Below are 19,287 nucleotides of genomic sequence, written 5' to 3' on the forward strand. Positions count from 1 at the left end.
ACGACCTCTCTCAGTTATTATCTTCCTTCTATCCCTTCCTTGCCTCCTGTTAACTGGAGATGTGGATAATCTGTTCCATTTAGCCACAGGGTCTCCTTTCAAAAAAGGATAATCAAAAATCATTCTACCTAAATCTACCATAGAAGCCAGGTCTCCATAGTCAGGGTGAGCTGAAATTGTAACTGAATTCAGTAAATTCAGGGAGCGTGTAAAGGTAATATAGATTATTTCATTGTGGAAGATTAGGAGACATTTTTTCTTCATCTGTGCAAATCAGACAAATAATTCCATTTTTAAGTCTTTAATATTCTCTAATTCAGGGGGTGGGAGGGATAGCAAAAACAGGAAATTGGATGAGATACCAAGCAAAAGGTTTATCATATAGCATCAATCACTGTGTGGCTTATGGGGGAGGAGGAACCACATTCACTTTTGGGACAGGGACACAACTGAGAGTGAAACCAAGTAAGTATCAGAATCAGATGGTTACAACAGGATTTGGGGGGGGTGGAAAATTGTCTTGTTTTAATTAAATAATTACATTATTGCAAATCATTTATAAAGCCCTTTCAGGTTTACAGAAAGTTTCCTTTCAATCTTATCGAATTACTAAGAATGGTGATACCAAAAAATATGATATGAGGGGAAAAAATAATTATCCAAAATTATTTTTTCTTTCGGATATAGACATTATCACACTGCAAAGTTTTTTTCTCAAGAGGCTCTGAGGGAAGCCCCATAATTAGAAATCTGAAAAAAATAGAATTAAGTCCCAAAGGAGATGACCAGAGAAGCTGATCTATGTGTTGGCCATCATCAGTATTTCTGACAAGAAAAGAACTGGGGATGAAGGGTGAGAAGCAAAATTAGAGTAGAAAAAAAGAGAGAAAGTTGGGGGGTTCTATTGTTTGTCCTTCATTCTTGATAAGGACCATGACATCAGGGAGGCTATAACATGCAGTGCTTTAAATGAAGGAGGTCTGAGCAAAGTCACCAGCCGCACTTTCTCCTCCAGAGGCATCTGGGTCCAGTGGCCAGAATCAGAATAATTGAGATGGCCTATGATTATTGAAAACTAGACTTGAGTCCCTCTTCCACTATTAGAAAGCTGTTAGATCTTAGGAAAATTACTTAAGTTCTTTGGGCATCAGTTTTCTTATCTATAAAGATGATTTCAAAGCTGCCTTAGGATTTTAAATCATAGTGTCATAAAATTTTAACGTTAGAAGAGATTTTAGAGGCCATCTCATCCAAAAACTTCATTTTAAAGATGAATAAATTGAGGTCTATAGAAATTAAATGGCTTGCCCAAACTCATACAATTAACAAGGGACATAGATTTGAGAGTTTATAACCAATAATTTGCCTCAAAGTTTTCCCAGTGTTTCTGTCACTCAAGACAAGAAGCTTTATAGATATTTCCCAGACAAGTGGGTGTCACATCCTAAAGCAAAGAAAATAATTAAAAAGAATCTCAGTGAAGATTTTTGGTTTTATATTCCCTAGTGACCAGAACAATGACTGACACATACTAAATCCATGACAATTAATAATTGTATGACCTTGGGTAAAGCGCATGATCACTGCCTCTCTTGGTTTTAGTTTACTCATTTATAAAATGTATAAATCAATAAACATATCATAAGGTCATAGATTTATAAGGGAGCTATAAAGGTAAGCACCCATATTTACAAATAAAGAACTGAGACCCAAAAGAATTTTAATGTAGGACCTTGGAATCCAAAACCAGAGCTTTTTCAGCTTCTACCACCTGCACTATCTAACTTGTCATGCAGATCAAATGTGATAAAGAATATTTGTGAATTCCCTTGAAAATCTTAATTGTATATATTGTACATGAATTATTTTAGACTATCTTTAGTTTTTTCATCAATAAGATCACTGAGAAAGGAAGTTAATGCCTCTAATATTTCTAAAGTATCCCTTTAGAGCAGGAGCTGTCTTCCTTTTTCTGTGTCCCTCTCCCAAAGATCAGACTTTCCTGAACCTCAAACCTTGTAAAACTTACTTGTGCAATAACTATACTTGCAACTTTTATCATTTTTCATTAAATTGCTTTCCTTGAATCAAAGAAGAAACTCAAATAACTGATCCTCTTTAGAAATTAAATACAGGGAACCAAAAATGCCTCTGCACTTCTAAGGAGTTTCTGTAAAGTCTTGTAACACAGTGGGAATACTGGCATGAGAGGACTGACCTTTGGGAGAGGGACACGGCTCTGGGTGTCCTCCAGTAAGTAAATCATTTACATGCCATTTCTTTGTATAGATCCAAAGACATGGGCTATTCATAATCATAGATCCCTGACCATCCTGAGGTGGAACAGTTTCTTATTCTGACTAATGAAGGCCTGAAACATTGAAAGATTTAGCCTCTTGGGGAGAAGGGAAGGGAGAGGAAGGGAGAAATTTAGAATTCAAAATTTTATTTTAAAAATGAATGTTAAAAAGTATCTTTACATGTAATTGGGAAAATATAAAATAATATTTAAAAAAGGAATCTCTAACCATTAAAAATATAGATGAAGGGGTTAGATGATATGAGGGATATTACTTTGCTAGCTAGTATAGAGAGACACAAAAAATCCTGACTGAGAAAGGAACAAGTTGGGAACAGCGAAGGACATATGTTAATAGGATACTGTAGACTTACCCAAAAACCTAAATATATCTCACAAAGGAAATGTTTAAAAATACTACTTGTTAATAGTTTCTTCTCTTAAACCTTACTTCCCATAAAAGGGCCATCTCCCTAGCTGTGGTGTATAAGTAGAAAAGGAGGAATGAAATGCCTATTTTGTTGCAGTAAAAATCACTGTGGGAAGCACAGGAAATTTCAAAGCTTCCTTTGGAAAAGGAACAAAACTGATTGTTGAAACAAGTAAGTTCTGTGAGACAACCTGACTTGTATTTTGTGTAAGGAGAAATTCCTAATAAAAGATGAGATCTTATTTAAAAGAAGAAATAAATTGGAGCAAATAATTTGGTATGTTCATAATACTATGTCAGGTCAGGGGATTTGGATGAAGGAGAGGTGAAACAGTAAGTCTTCACAAACATTCTGTGAGAGATTTTCCAGATTTAGTATTATGTATAACATTGAGTCAGATTATTGTAAGAACTAAAAAAGAAAAGGTGCCTTTTTGCTTCTCTCCCCAATATATCCTGTCAATACCTTGTTTGTATGTAGTTGTTTGAAAGTTGTCTTCCTCATTAGACTATGACCTCCTTGGAAGCAGAACCTGTCTTTTGTCTTTCTTTGTATTTTATGTTAACTAATCTAACTAAGGCTATCTAAAGGTGACAAAAATTCAGTCTCTGGACGTTTCAGGGAGCCATTTTGTAAACCATCATGGAAAAATCAAGACCATTGCTAGGCCTAATAGCATATTGTACAATTATGATAATACTGTATATTCTTATTATACTTTTACAATTTTTCAAAATATTTTTATGTATTTCTTCCTTGGGCATAGAATGAAAATAGTTTAATTTTAATACTTTTTAAAATAGAACTGAAAGACTTATATCCTCTCCTGAAATGTCCCTCCAGTATAAGGAAGGGGGACTGCTCTAGTAAATGAAACAACAAGAAGTGCATGAGTCACCCAAGAAACTTATTTAGATATAGAAAAGGACACATTGGCTCTAAGTCGTGCTACACTTATGTTTTTATTTTATGTCTCCGTATAAGATGATGAAGATGTTCTCACTCTGCCTCAGATCTGGCAAAGTAAGACATGTCTAAGTGAAAAGATAGTGCCGTTTTCACCAAATGTGAGATATGAGGCAAATGAATGGTGTAATGTCTATCCAAATTTATAGAGGTATGCTTTGCCCTGAATGAATAGAAAAAGAATCTATGAACCGGGCACTATGTTAAGCCCTGGAAACAAAAATATAAAAAGAAAATCCTTGTTCTCAAGTAGATCCCTTTCTAATTAATAAGAAAGATAGCACATATTGGGGAATGAAACCAGGAAAGTTAGTGTTGGTTTGAGAAGTCACAGAAATGGCAAATTTTCTCTTGTGGTGTTTTGACAAAATTTTGAACTTCCAGGAAATAGTCAGAATCTATATTTATGGGCAGATAGACATCATATTAAAAAAAAATAACAGCCCATAGTAGCACTGATGGTATGATGGACAAATTTAAAGCCATCATTTTTTCATCTTTCTGATATCACTCATTACAAACAATGCTTTGGTTTTCAGGATCAATTTTTTCTGCTGTAGGGGTCTAGATGGCAGAGAACTAAAACTCTTGATACAGCTTAACATATTTCAGCCTATCATATGGTGGGTGGTACCTTAGCTTTTTAGTAAGGCGGTGACCCAGAGTGTGAACTATGGAAACGGCCAGTATTTTTCTGGAAGGGGATCCAAGTGACAGTGTTGCCAAGTATGAATGTTCTTGTTCACATTCAACATCTTGCTCCAACACCAGACTTCATACATAAGTAGTTGCCATGTTCTAGGGCTTTTTGCCATTCCCTTATATTTTTTCTATCTCTGCTGTCCCTTATCTTCTTGCAAAATCTCTGATCTCAACTGTGAGATTTGTAATGCTTTAAAAACTGACCATGATTCAGGACCCCAAAAGAATACGAAGTCAGGAAATCAAAAAATCTCTTGGACTTCTCTGAAGCATTGATGCAAATAGAATGCAGAATTACTAATGTAGAAAAAGAAATAACTATCTTGTTCTGTAAGTTCCAAACAGCTTAGGAGCAGTTTGAAAGCAGTGACCTTCGCATAGCCATTGAAGCAGACAAGATGTTGAGAACACTGTAGCGTAGAGAAAAAGACCTGGGATTCTGTCCAGCTCGGGCACTCCATGTAACTATGGACAAAACATACAGGATTGGAGAATTTAGACAGAATCTTACAGACCAAGTCCAACATCCTTATTTTATGAAGCCCATAGAGGAGAAGCAGCTTTCCTAAAATTACCCCTGTGGTAGATAACAGAGACAAATTCTGAATTTAAATCTAGTACTGTTTTCTCTAACCCTGTTATCTCCCTATCTGTCTTATTTATATGACAAGTCAAAATGAGGTAAAGAAACCAGAAAACTAAGAACTCTCAGAGATAATCATTGGCAAATAGTTTCTCATCCCCTTCAACCCATTTTTAAATGACCCTTGGATAGTTTTCCCAAATAATTGTTTCCTCACATACTAAAGCCCTAGCCTCCAATCGTTTAGTACTATGGCAATATGCCATCTAAACATTCATTAAACATCTAAACATTCGGGATATTTACAGGAATTATTCCTTTTTATTCTTCTGCTCTTGGGAGAGTGGGGATGGAGGAGTAATGTACCCTTTCCAATCTATCCAGCTTCACTCCCCAAAAACCCAAGAAGAAAAATATTTCTGCAATGAAGTTGGGAGAAACTGAGACAATTCTAGGTAACACTCTTGAAATCTGGCTGAGTTAATAAGTCTAATCCTATGAGTAATCTTTATTCAGTCCATATTGTGATCAATAGGGAAGGGAGAGTGAGAAGTTAAAGGATAAAGTTTTTGGGCAGAGGAAAGAAAGACAAAGGAATACAGAGGCAAAAGGAGACAAAGAAAGATTCAGAGATGGAGAGAAAATATGAAAGAATGGTTATTGTAGTGTGAGATGGTTTATTGCAGAGACTGCCTTTAGGGTGTATATCTGGTAGAAGTTACATTGTTATACATGGGAGAGAAACTATACTCCTAATATGAATTTTAGAGAAATGATAAAGGAAATTTTCCAAACAAAGAGAGGATTATGAAATGAAACTTCTAAGAACAATCTATGACAAGTCCCTTTACACTGACAAAAGACTTTTGTGTTGTCTAGGGGCTGTTTACTTGTGTCTTTCTTTTGGAAAAGCAGAGCTAATGAAATTATTGGGAGCATATTGGGAAGGAGTTTTATATAATGGTTTCTGAACATGCCTTCAGGTAATTAGGCCTGGAAAAGAAACTTCCTTCCTTTAGCTATGAGGTTCAACATTTGCCACCACACCTCTGTGCCTCCAGACCTGTTAGCCACTTAAGAAACTGAGAGAAAGAAAACTCCCTTCCTACCCTAAGCCAGTAAAGTTCTACTGGGGCAAGTGCCTTGCCTCAGAGGAAAACAGGTCTGGGTTCTAATAGCTTTCCAGAATAATACTTCCTTTTTCTGTTCCTACAAATGAGTCTCTTTGCCTGTGTGACTGTGGTACAGTCTCTTTGGTAAATTACATTTTAGTCATTTAATGAAGCGACAAGGAAGAATCTGGTATAATGAGGAAGAGGGGATTTAGGAGATGTTATTATGATTTAAAATGGCATAGAAAGTGGTATTATTTCATGAATAAAGCAACCATAAAATAGGTTTGTATATGGGATGTGATAGTGAATTTGGAAGATGGACTTAGGCAGCCATCTTATCATGCAAAGTTGCAGGTATTTTGTAATGCTTTGAACCAGAGTGCAAATACTGGAGCTAGAAATCTTATTTGGGGGAGTGGGACCATGCTTCAGATCCATGCAAGTAAGTGTCTTATCTTTTACTTTGGTCAGGGGTTGAGGGAATCCTAGTTATTTTTATCTAAGTTTGTGCTTTATTAGCTCATTTTTCATAGTTATTCATGAGATTTGAATAGGTGAAGATTGGTCACTCTGGTTTAAGGAATATATTCTGTTCTTTTTTGTTTATTTACTGATTTATTGATATTCTTTTCTTCTTTTATAACACTGTCACTTCTTACAGATTCAACCCACCCTTAAAATAAATTCTCTCCAACAACACCACTCAATCCCCAGAATCGAAAAAGCAGTCAAATAAAGCAAATCAATACCAGTCACATCTGAAAATGTATGCCTCTTCCAACATCTCTAGTCCAACACATCTCTGAGGATTAGGGTCAAAAAGCTCTTTTACCATAAGTCTCCTAAGTCATGACTGCAAATTTGTTGGCAAGGTTTCTGAAGTCTTTTATTCTTATTCTTTTAATGACTATAGTGATCATGCAAATTGTTCTCCTGGTTCTGCTTATTCCACTGTGCCTAAGAAGGTTGCTTCCTAATAGTAAGACGTTATTAGGCAACAGGGAGAGAAGAAAGAGAAAAGGGTGGTAAAGGGCATTGGTTTTCCTGCCATATTGATGGCTTGTTACCCATGGCCATTTGAGACAAATGGTTTTTGCAGAGAGAAAATAAGACTATGAATCTGGGAATTATTTGGCACCATCTGATTGTCATTAAAGGAGAAAAGTAAGCTCCTCAAGGTTCCTGAGTTTTGCCAGACATTTACAAGAACACTAGGTCTAGCTGAGGATTCTACATCTTGAGAGAAATATAGAAATCTTATTTTTTAAAAATAAGCATTAGCAAGCAAGAAAGTCATTGAGTTTGACCCTGAAGTATGGATTAAGTTCAAAGAGATTCATCACCATGTTGGCCACAGAGTTATGATTTGGAAGAACATGACCTGTGGTTGAACACCATACTTAGCCAAATAAAGGTGAGCCACTGTAGGTACAATTTGGAAATTCCTCACCATCAATAGCCATGCTACAATGCTGCAAAAAGAGGATGCATAAAAGCCAAAGGGGGTCTGATTCAAAATGTAAGTAACCATTCCTCCTCTCAAGACCAAAAAGAGAAATGATTATGTAATAGATTTTCCAAAAACTATGCATCTTTTTGCATCTCACCAATGAGCTTTTTCTCCCTTCAAAGTTAGAACTTAAGTGCAATAGTTTTTGTAGTATATGATTCCACAGTGGGCAACTGGAGGAGACTACAAACTTACTTTTGGGAAAGGAAGCAAAGTGGTCTTTGTTCCTTGTAAGTAGACTGCAAAATTGAGTGTCTGGGTTCTACATAAGTTGCATGTAATTGTCTGCATCAATATCTGCTTTGAACAACTTTTGTCCACATCAATGTCTGCTTCTAGGCAATTATTAAACATGTGCTCTGAGCAGTTGCCCCACAGCAATCTTGAGTGTTCAGTGATTTGATCAAATAGATTGAATAGAATCATAATGATTAGGAGGAAATACTGATGATCAATTAAATTCCACAAATATTTGTCCTAAGTCAACTATGTGAAGAGCACAACCAATTTTTTTAAATATATCTTGGAATTACAGAGTATTAGACATCATTTAATCCAACTTTCTTGTCTTACAGATCAGGAAACTGAACCCCAGAGTTCAATAATTTACTCCATGTTCCACTGCTAATTAGTAACTAAATAAGGACCCAGTTCTCCTGATTACTGGTCCAGTGTCCTTTCTAGTTATTTCTCTAGGAGTAAGTGGTGAGGTAAAAAGTGGGGCACAAAATACTGCACTACACAGAAAAAGAAGTTAACAAATGTATGAATGGATAAGTGAAATACAGAAAGTGATTCTAGAAATTCTACAAGTGACTATCCCCCAAAAGCCTTCATTCTCTTGCTTCTAACAATTTGTATAGCTCCAGATGGATGCCTATTCTTATTTTTAAAAGTTTTCTCCAGGGAAATAGATTCAATGACTTCTAAAAAGCATTATCAGTTTTTAACAATTTATAGTCCTGTACATTTCTAGCAGCTTGAAAATCCTTCTTGACATCATAACTGAATTTTCCCTGGTGTAACAGCTAAAGAAAGGACTATTTTTGAGGTCCTGTAGATTGGAAGTAGAAAGTAGATCAGAGAATGTCCCTTGCCACATCCATCTAGACTAATAGGGTAAAGCAAAAAGTACATGTAAAACTATTACCTACTATGCACATCTTAGAAACTATAATAAACTGCCTTTTGGAATAGAGGCTAGGCTGAGTATATAGTCCTGTAAGTATGATACAAATGATCACCACAAGTGACAAGGCAAAAACTAAAAGGAAAACTGGATGGTAATTTATGACAAATGAGGACCAGTTTTTTCCACTCTTAGGAAATTCACTAATTTAGATGACTTTGACTTAGCATATCTAAGAAAGAGGCACCAGTAGCAAGCCAAGCATAAAGGAATGAAAACAGGACAATTTGTCAGGGATTCTTACCTTTTGGTATGTCATGGTCCTCTTTGGAATCTGGTGATTCAGTCTCAGAATAATGTTTTTAAATGCATAAACTATATATTATATATGATATATAATATACTGAACCATATATTAAAATATGGCTGTCAAAATATTTTATTTTGAAAAAAGTTCAGACTCCTGCCTTGATTTAGGGATATATTAAAAAGGATCCCATATGTTCTGTGATTTAGAATAAAGCTAATAATATCAACATCAAATAATCTGAATATTGTGAAAATGATCTAAATAAGATATAAAATAATGGGAAAATATAAATTCAGCCCTTGCGAGAGGGTAGCTAAATTCTCTGGCAATAATAATAAGCATGTTTAACCTGACTCCTATTTCCAATGTGATAATTATTTTACAGCAGTAGTATTCACATGATCATAATTCTAGAGACTTTAGAAGTCATATCCAGTCTTACCCCTCTTTTTTTATAGGTGGGGAAATTATAGTTCTGAAAAACTTTAGTAACTTGCCCAAGATCAACAGTAAACAGTAAAGCCTAGATTATAGACTCATTGAGGACGATTCTGATCCCAAAGGAGGAATAGAGGAGGAAGGAGAAGATATACTAAATCTGAATGAACTTTTTGAGATGATAATGCTACTAATGTTCCTTTCCCCTACATCCCCCTCAACCTCCCTTCCTTAACACTAAAATTCTCAAGGGAAAATGTTTCCTAGAGAGCCAGGCAATGAGTTTAAAAGAGTTTAAAAGTGGTTCTTGAGATGTAACTCATTAGCAGTGAGTATCATTGTGAAGGTTATTGCAAAGACTTCCCCCGCTGTGAGAAAATAGCAGGAGGTAGTAACAGTCTGATATTTGGATTGGGGACCAGGCTGAGCATCTGTCCAAGTAAGTGAGTAGGTTGGGGTAAGGAAAAATGATAATTAATCCTTCTATGCCCAAGTCAATGGGTTTTCTTCTTTTCCGTAGTACTATAGCACATCAGGGTGGCAACTACAAGATCATAATGTTTCTTTTGCCCCAAAATTTTATAAAATCAAAATTCAGTATTTGGGAGTACAGAAAATCTATCTTCAGGCTGAATATTAGGAATGTAAATAATAGAATCAAGGACTGTTAAGTCTCTGAACATCATGGAGGAAAGAATTTGGACAATTCCATCTACTTGGTAATCACTTCTTAGCCTCTGTTAAGAAATATATATGGGACCAGTATTTTTTGGTTTTTTATAATGCTGTTCCTGGTGGTGTGAATACTTTAGGAATCATGGGTAAATTTACTTTGGGGAAAGGCACCCAATTAACTATTATGTCTGGTGAGTATTATAGGAATTAGACCTAGAAGGGCTCATAAGATGTCCAGTAAAGGCCATCTAGACCAGTTCACTAATTTTAAAGATAAGGAAAAGGCCCAGAGAGATTAACTTAAGAGACCAAATTGGTTTTGTCTCTGTATCTCAACTAGCTAGCACAGTGGCACCCAGTCAGTCAACAAACATTTATTTAGCATTTAATGTATCCCAAGTACTCTACCTAGTACTGGGAGTACAAAAACATAAGCACTTGATGCTCATTAATTTGTCAATTGTCAAAGGTCATATGTAATAAGTAATTGAGTCAGCATTTGAATATAGATGCCATGATTTAAGATCAACTATACTAAATGGTTGAGCTGTCAGCATATGCAATCCCACAAGTCAAAATCAATTAGCAAGCATTTATTAAGCACCTCCAAATATACTAGATACTATCTTAAGCACTGTTGGGGGGGGGGGAAGAGAAGGAATTCCTGCTCTCAAAGATGAACTGCTAATATCCTAGCTCTTGAATATATTGACCGTTCATCTTTTGGGGGGGAGGGAAAAAGAGTGTAATGAGTGGGCTAAGCAATTCAAGTGTCTGCCATGAAGGTAAGCTTTGGAATGTCCAACTTCACTAGCAGCAATGCTGACTGCTTAGAATTGCCACAGATAATTTTTCCTCAGGAATCACAAAAGCGATCTTAATAGAGTAGTAAATATTTAGTACCTACTATTTGTATAACTTTATACTAGCTACTTCAGGGGATTTTTTTTATTGTAAGACATGGTCCCCTCCCTCAGGGAACTTACACCTGAGTAGAAACTAATACACATTGAGTAGAAAGATTACAATAAATTGTTAAAATATTATACAGGACGGGTTGGGAGGTTAAAGCTTTCTTGGAGACTGTGGAATTTGAGCTGAGCCATGACAGATCAATGATTGTGGGGGGGGATCATTTTAGGCTCAACAACATGAGGTGGAAATACAAGTGATAGTTTCCTTGGGGGGGGGGGGGGAGGCGTAGAGGGAATACTGAAAATAACGTCGACTAGAACAAGGTAATAGTAGCCTTGGAAAGTTAATCAGAAAAGCTGACTTCTTAGAAATCCCAAGGGTGAAGAAATAGGAGCACCAAGGTCTTGAAGTGAACAGAAGAATCCAAAACCAAAACTCTCCAGGCAGGAGGAATAAGAGCAACAGCCAGGTCTGGAAATAAAAATACAGCATCAGCCTGAAGCTGAAGTTGCCTAGGGTGATGCTCTCCTTTTCCTTGGAAAGAAGTTAACCTATTATTTAATAGAGCAGATACCTGATGTTTCTGTATGGACACACAAGACGTAGTACATAGAAGATTCAATAGTCAACTTATATTTGGTAAGGGAACTAAAATGACTGTAATATGAGATAATTCATTCTTCATTTTCTATTCATGGATCTGACCATTAGTATGGTTGTAATGAGTCAAAGCAACATGATATAGTAAAGAGTTCTAGATTTGGAATTGCAAGACAAGTTTAAATACCATCTTTGCCACTTTCTTAAAATCATACTGTAAATAAGTAAGTTATTTCATTAATCCTGGCATCAATTTCTCAATCCTATAAAATGAGTTTGACTAGTTGATCACTTAAACAACCAGCTCCAAATTCTATGATCCTATGTGAGTTATAAGACTTCTGCTGAGAATACAAACTTGGTCTAGGCCTATGGCCAGTGTTGCTAACTAGGCCTAAATAAACTTATTTATATGTAGCATAAATATTATGTAAGCTGTAGGCCATTCAGACACCTGCAATATATCCAACAAGATCTAAAACATGACTTTCCGGTCATTTGCAGTTGGACTAAAATAGTAGATTGGGATTTAAGATTAGGTAAACTCCCTTGCTGAGAAATATGTGTAGCCTTGCCAAATCAAACAACTTCAGTACTCAGTGTTTATCCAGTTCTTTGCAAAATCAAATAGTGCAAAAAATTGTTTGGATTTTACACTCAACCAATTGAAAGTGTTCCCTCAATCCTCCGATTTTCTTATTGCCTTTAATCTGCATCTCTTCTTGTCTTCCTTAAATCTATTTTACTATAATATATATTGACCATGTTAAATTGTTAGCATGTTAAATCTAGCATTTACTAAGCATCAACTATATGCTAAGCACTCTTAAACACTTGAGGGGAGGGATAGGATATACTAAGAAAGACAAATGCAGCTCCTGTCCTCTAGGAGCTTGTGATCTAATGGTGGGGGACAGAGAAAACAGTAGGTAAACAAATATGTATAATATTTTTCATCCTTGTGTCTCCATCAGAGCATGTTGTTTTATATATAGTTGGACTAATTTGGAGTTTTGGAATGAGGTGTAGAAGGGAAAGGAAATGTTTGTGGAAGGAGAATGAAAAGTGAAAATGGAATCTGTAAACTGAAAAATTGGAACTAGTTTGAGGAGCAGCACCCAATGTACTGTACTAAATCATGTCAGAGCAGCAAGAACTCTGTCTGCCCTAGGATTCCAAATGAACAGTGGGCAGATGTGGGAAGACCCGTTAGCTTATTTGCCTTCAGCACAGGGAGCTTCAAGTGAGGCTAAAACCATGTGACTCAGTTCTGGGGGCTGCTACACAAGTCTAGAAGCCCCTGAATGCTTAGTCTGCTAAGTGGTTATAGCCTCAGGGAGCTACTTAAAGAAGCCTTCCAAGTGACCCCGTGCCTAGGGACTTAAAAAAATTAGGAAACCACATAGTAAATCCTGTCATGAGTTCTGCTTCCCTCTGTCTCCTTGATTTGCAAGAGTATATGAGGTTGTTTGTTGCAAGTAGAAGTGCACCTTTGCTCACAGTTTAGGAAAGACTACCCATCGAGGCCACCCCTTTCTCCACACAATCACATTCTAAAACCATCCTATATAGAAAAGAATCTAGCCCACATTCAAAGACTACAAGGGAAAGTAGTTACAGGCTCCTCTATAATCTATTCACATGCTTACCAGTCCTCTCTAATGAACACTCAAATCTTCCCCACTTCTTTTCTATTTCCTTCTTAATCTATTAGTGCAGATGGAGTTTCCCCCAACCCTATCTTTTCAAAGTTCAACAAACTCAATTACTTGAGGAAGTGGGGGATGTTTACTTAGAAAAGAACAGGCTTCATCAGTGGGTAATAAAAACTCACATGGATATATAAAATGCATTAAGGTTTACAGACTTTCCTCACAATAATCCTCAGGGCAGGTAATAGAATATGAATATATATTCTTCAAATATCTAAATCAATTATCTACAAGCTAATTTGTAGGAGTAGACGTTTCTACCACCTACTCTATCTCCAGGGAGGGAACAGCCCTGTGCATAAAGGTCATCTCTCTGGTTTATTTTTCTTTTGACTCAGCTTCCCTCATCCATGCCTAGGGCCAGTTTCTGCAGGTCTCAGCTCTGCAGGATGTTTATGTAGCCAAGACCACAATGGCTTAGTGTGTGCAGTATAAGGTCTGAGCAGAAAAAAAGCAGGCAATGCTGCTGGCCTGGTGGGAGGCCTCTGGGCAGGAAAATCAAACCCCAATTCTGTACTACTCTCTGGGTGGTCTGGATGTGTTCATTTTTCCCTCCAAATTTCTACTTTATCTTCTAAACATAGAAAGTTGTAAAGCACCCCCAATGAGAATCCCTTAAATGATGAAGGCCCAAAAATAGAGAATCCACAATGTACTCACAGGAGTAAAGACAAACTGTTACTATTTTATTACATAGATACAATAGGTTTTAAAATGTTATAATAGGGCCATGAGGCATATACCATAATATTCTATTGAAATAGAAATCTCCTAATGACAGAATAGGCATTCCAAATTGGTGTTGATATGTAACCTTTTAGTTCTTCCCATTTTTGACATCACAAGACCACCTATGGAGAAAATAAGACATTCATCAGTCATCCATCATTCCTAGCACATGGCCAGTTCATATTTTTCACTAGAACATTTCCTTCATATCATCCTTTATTCCAGGTCTTCTATAGTTCCTTGTTTATAGTATGTTGGCTCTTCATACACCATATTTTTTTGAGAACCATAGGGTTGACAGACATATAATAACACCTATAAATATTTCTATTGAAAAATGGGACTTTTTCTGGGAGTTTAGATCATTAAAGAATTTCACAACTTCTCAAAAGCGACTCAACATACTCTTCTTTCCCTTTTCCAATTCTAATTCCAATTCTTTATTCATTTTCAATGGTTAATAACTTATATAGTTAATAATTTAATTATAATAATCTAACTATATAGTCTGGATAATAATCATTATCTTTACCAAACTAGAAGCTATTCATTCTCTTTGCTAGGAATTTTGATCTATGATTCTGACTCTTAATATAGTTCATAGTATTTTTAAATTTTTATTACTATCTTTGTTTTTATTTCACCTTTTTTTCCAAATATCCCCCTGCCACTACCCTTCACAAGAGTCATCTCTTGTTAACAAAGAACAAAAAAAGAGAAAAGGAGGAAGGAGAGAAGAAATTCAGTAAAACTAACCAATACATCTGACTATATGTCAGCCTCTTCTTTTCTGCAATGAAAGGGAAAAAAGGACACTGTCTTCTGTTCTTGAAGGCCAAACTTTATCATTATAATTGTACAGCATGCAGCTATATATAACTTATTCTTTCAGTATACGTTGTTGTATTCATACCATTTTCCTGGTTTTGTTTATTATGCATAGCAATTTATATAACTCTTCTATGCTTCTCTATAGTCATCATATAAATTGCTTCTTCCCCAGAATCTAGATTGTTGACTGGTACATAGTAGGGCAAGCTAACTGATTGATTCATATAGAAGGAATATTCCATTACATACCAGTTTTAGTCATTCTCCCAATTGATAGACATCTACTTTGCTTGAAATTATGTTTTAAAAAAGTGTTATATTTTGGTAGATATAGGACCTTTCTTTCTTTGACCTTGGGAGGTATGCAATGTCTAACCACAGGATCTCTATTATTTATACTATCTCTAATTCATAAAAATCTGAAAATATATTCTGAGCAAGGAAGATTCACCTTTTGTAGACTCGAGTATTCTACTTCCAGCTCAGTGTGGAGAGTTAATATGGAGTAGAAAAATATAAGAGGAGGAAAAAACAGCACCTCTTTAACTCCATGTCTTTTTTGTTCACAGATATCCAGAACCCTGAGCCAGCTCTATACCAACTAACAAGCCCCAAGTCAAGTGACACTTCAGTCTGCCTCCTCACAGACACTGATTCTTATAATACAACCTTCAAAAATGAGAACACAAATGGTAGCAACCCAACAGTGCTAGAGATGATGACAATGGAATCCAAGAGCTATGGAGCAGTGGCCTGGGGTAGTAAATCAACCTTCAATTGCACAGATGCATTCAATCTGCAAAACTTGGTCAATTTGACACATCCCTCAGGTAAGAAGATGAATCTTGCTACACTATAGGGGTTCTGCTATGGCTCTCACCTAGATAAATAGCTTCTAAAAATATGTTTCCATTCCATTTCCATTCCATAGTCTACTTTGGGACAGAGCATTTACCTTGCACCTTTATTACTGAGAGGATGAGTGATCAATAAACTTTCCTTTCCTATTAGCCCAATGGCAATCCTTTTTGAAATGTGTAGGGAGGAAAGAGAGAAGTGCACTGGTAGGAGGGTGTCTTCTAAAATGAGTCAACCATGAGAAGTCATAGAGAATATTTGCTCTTGACCACTACATAAGAGTCCTCCCAAAAGCTAAAGGTGCTATGTCTATATTGTACATTAATTAGACATATCTTCCTAGCTTATAGATGATTTGGGATGGGCAAAGGTATCATCCAAGTTGAGGGTCTGTGAAAGTTATTGGGTTTTTTTTCTATTTGCAGGTTCCACATGCAACGTCAAGGATGTGAAACAAAGCTTTGAAACAGGTATGTACCAGAAATTATTCCTTAATACAGAACTGGGAAGGACAAGGAGAGATAAAAATGCATATTAACCCTAAAGAGGACAGGACTGGCCTACAATCCAGAAAACCTATCTCAGCAGTGAGGGAATAGGAGCAACACTTTAAACCCTAAGTGATTTTTTGTTTTCTTGATAATCATATAGGACTTAGAGCTTGAAGGGACCTTAAAAATCATCTAATTCAAGGATTTTTAACTTGGGGTCTATGCAAAGGATCCATGAATAGATTTCAGAAGGTTGATAAACTTGCATAGGAAAAATACATCTTAATTTTCACTAATTTTCAACTGATATTTGACATTTCCTCCAATTATGATTTTTAAAAACACTGTTTTGAGAAGGGAGCTATAGACTTCACTATACTGCCAAAAGAGGTCCATGATAACAAAGCAAAAAAGAAAAAAAAAAAAAACCTTCTGATTTATCCCAACCCCTTCCTTTTATAGATAAGGCAACTGAGAACTAGAGAGATGAAGTAATTTTTCAAAGGTCACTTTCCTCCCACAGTCTAAATTCTTTTTCCTTCTTGGTATCCATACCCTCTGAAGCTGGTTCCTGCTAGACCATTTATTCATTTAAGGTCTCCTAAAATATCTTAGCTTTGTTGTATAAGTAGCCAAAGTGAATTACTTATTAGCGAAGATGAGATATGATTGGAATGAGCTAAACTGTAATAGAGCACTGGGCAGCTGAGTCAACACTGTGGTTATTTCCTCTCAGTAATCAAGGACCATTATCTCCTTGGTTTTGTTTTTGTTTGTTGGGGGAGAGAGGAGCGTTTTGGTTTTTTTTTGTTTTTTTTTAAGTTATACTCATTTCCACTGAGAGGTCCCTGAATCATTCATTGCCTACCTAAACCATGCATGTGCTTCAAGTTACATTGCCTCTTTGAATCAACCAACCCATCTTGCAACCTAATAACCAAATGGGTTTTTCTGAGTCTACAAATGCTTTAGGTCTGAAGGTTAATAGAAGTAAGGTACTACATGACAGAAAAAACTCTGGATTAGAGAAGTGAGGGTTTCTTTCACTTTTCCCCTTATTGTTTGTTTGATCTCATGCATATCACTTGACCTCAGTTTCATCACCTGTAAAATAGGTATTGGCCAAGAAGTAGATGATCTATGAGGTCCCTCTCAGCTCAAACAGACTATAGTTTAAAAAATAGAAGAGAGACTATTCACAAGGTGGGGATCACAATTAGAAACCAAGAGAGATCATGGCCAGTTATCTGTTGACTGCCTGGTAGACTTAGGCTTTCCTTGGTCAGGAATAAGGCTTCATCAGAGAGTGAGTGCAAAACTCCCAAAGTGAGCTCCAGTAACCTTATGTCAACTTGATGTTTTAGACAAAGATTTGAACTTGATAAACCTGTCTCTGATTGGCCTCCGTATCATCTTCTTGAAGACTGTGGCATTTAACCTGCTTATGACATTTCGTCTATGGTCAAACTAAAGTAAGTAATGTCTCTTTTGGGGTGCAGAGAAGGAACGGGTTAGTAATGGACTCTTGCCAAGTTCTAACAATAATCTTGGTCCTATTTAAAGTGGTTTAACTCATTAGATTTTCCCATTTCAGATTATAAAATACATATATTTAACATATATATATATATATACAATTATATATATATACACAATTATACATATATAAAACTCAAAATTTCCATGGCATTTTATACTTTTTAAATTAACTCTCATATACATTATTTTATTTGGGCCTTACAAAGTCCTAATAAGATAGGCAGAGAAGAAGTAATCCATGTTACAGATGAGGAAACTGAGGCAAAGTATTTTGTCCAAGATTGCAACTCCTATTTCATCAGCTTAATCAAATTGTCATATAATGTTAGTATCAGTTGTTTGTGCGATCTAGATATAGATAAGGTAACATTGTCCCTGCCCCGCAAGGATACTCTAGGCTAAACCATTTCTATTATAGCACAAACAATTCCAGCTGTTCTACCTACCAAAGATCTCAATATTCCAGTGACTGATTTCCCTATTCTCTTCCTTCATTTTAGGTCTGATAAGGCAGCATGGACTTCAAACTTCACCTCTTTTTTTTTTTCATCTACCCATCTCCTTTAGCATGAGATGAGACTACCTACCAACACCTGATGAATAGCACCTAGATTCTCCAGGCATATAAGAAATGCCATAGACTGGATCCTACCATGTTTTGGGATACCAAAATAGAAGAATCTTCCCAAATGCCAGCCCAACCCTTTAAGTTCCTTCCTTGCTGTTTTTAACACCTGTCATTTAATGGAAATTGTAAAGGCATTACCAGAGACTTTTCTGACCATGAAGTAATATTATACCTGCATCTCCAGCCCTCTTTAAAGACCTTCAGAAGAATGGATAAGAGAAGGACCTTATTCATAGGTCCCTAAAGGTCCCTTAGTATCGCCAAAATCTTTTCATTCCTTGGAAAAATTAACCTCTGACGACTCCTCCTCTTCTCCACCCACCCCCCCACATCTATATAAGTGGGAATTTTAAGATGTTTTTATTTTTTAATAGAGTTCATTTTAAAAATCATTTAATTTTTTTATTGTTGTAGAAGAGATTATATAATTGGGTAAGATCAACTTTACCATGTATCTGAGCTATACTGTATTCTACTACCTTGCCAGGTTGATAGACTGTATTAAAGGTACTTTTGGAAAAGCAAAGATTGTCCTGTTCTGACTCTGGGTTGAGTTGGTATCACTGATCTGGATAAAGATGATCCCTAGGTAACGGCCGAGGGTGAAGAAAAGAAAGCCTCTCTCCCATATGAGCGTTGAAATAGAGCCAGACAGACAGATGGTGACTTTATAACTTTACCTCATCTCAAAATGTTTACAAAGCACCCACATAGAATGTCACACAGTGCCATTAGGAGTCCACATAAGAGCTATGCTCCCTGTACTTTAAAACTTAGGCCATCATTTCCTAAAGCCTTCAATGGAGGGAGACCAGAAAGACACTTC

General features: G+C 36.2%; 1 protein-coding gene across 1 annotated transcript in view; it reads left to right on the forward strand.

The window, feature by feature from the left end:
* LOC141557871 (T cell receptor alpha chain MC.7.G5-like) overlaps positions 1-18,987 on the forward strand; it is a 563,004-nt gene extending 544,017 nt beyond the window's left edge. The window contains exons 4-7 of the mRNA XM_074294214.1: positions 15,515-15,775; positions 16,229-16,273; positions 17,659-17,766; positions 18,334-18,987. Of these exons, the coding sequence (XP_074150315.1) occupies positions 15,515-15,775; positions 16,229-16,273; positions 17,659-17,765 (413 nt within the window). The 3' untranslated portion in view covers position 17,766; positions 18,334-18,987. The remainder of the gene's footprint in view (positions 1-15,514; positions 15,776-16,228; positions 16,274-17,658; positions 17,767-18,333) is intronic.
* Positions 18,988-19,287: the final 300 nt, after the last annotated feature.

The sequence above is a fragment of the Sminthopsis crassicaudata genome, chromosome 2 (assembly GCF_048593235.1).
Source record: "Sminthopsis crassicaudata isolate SCR6 chromosome 2, ASM4859323v1, whole genome shotgun sequence".
Taxonomy (NCBI): domain Eukaryota; kingdom Metazoa; phylum Chordata; class Mammalia; order Dasyuromorphia; family Dasyuridae; genus Sminthopsis; species Sminthopsis crassicaudata.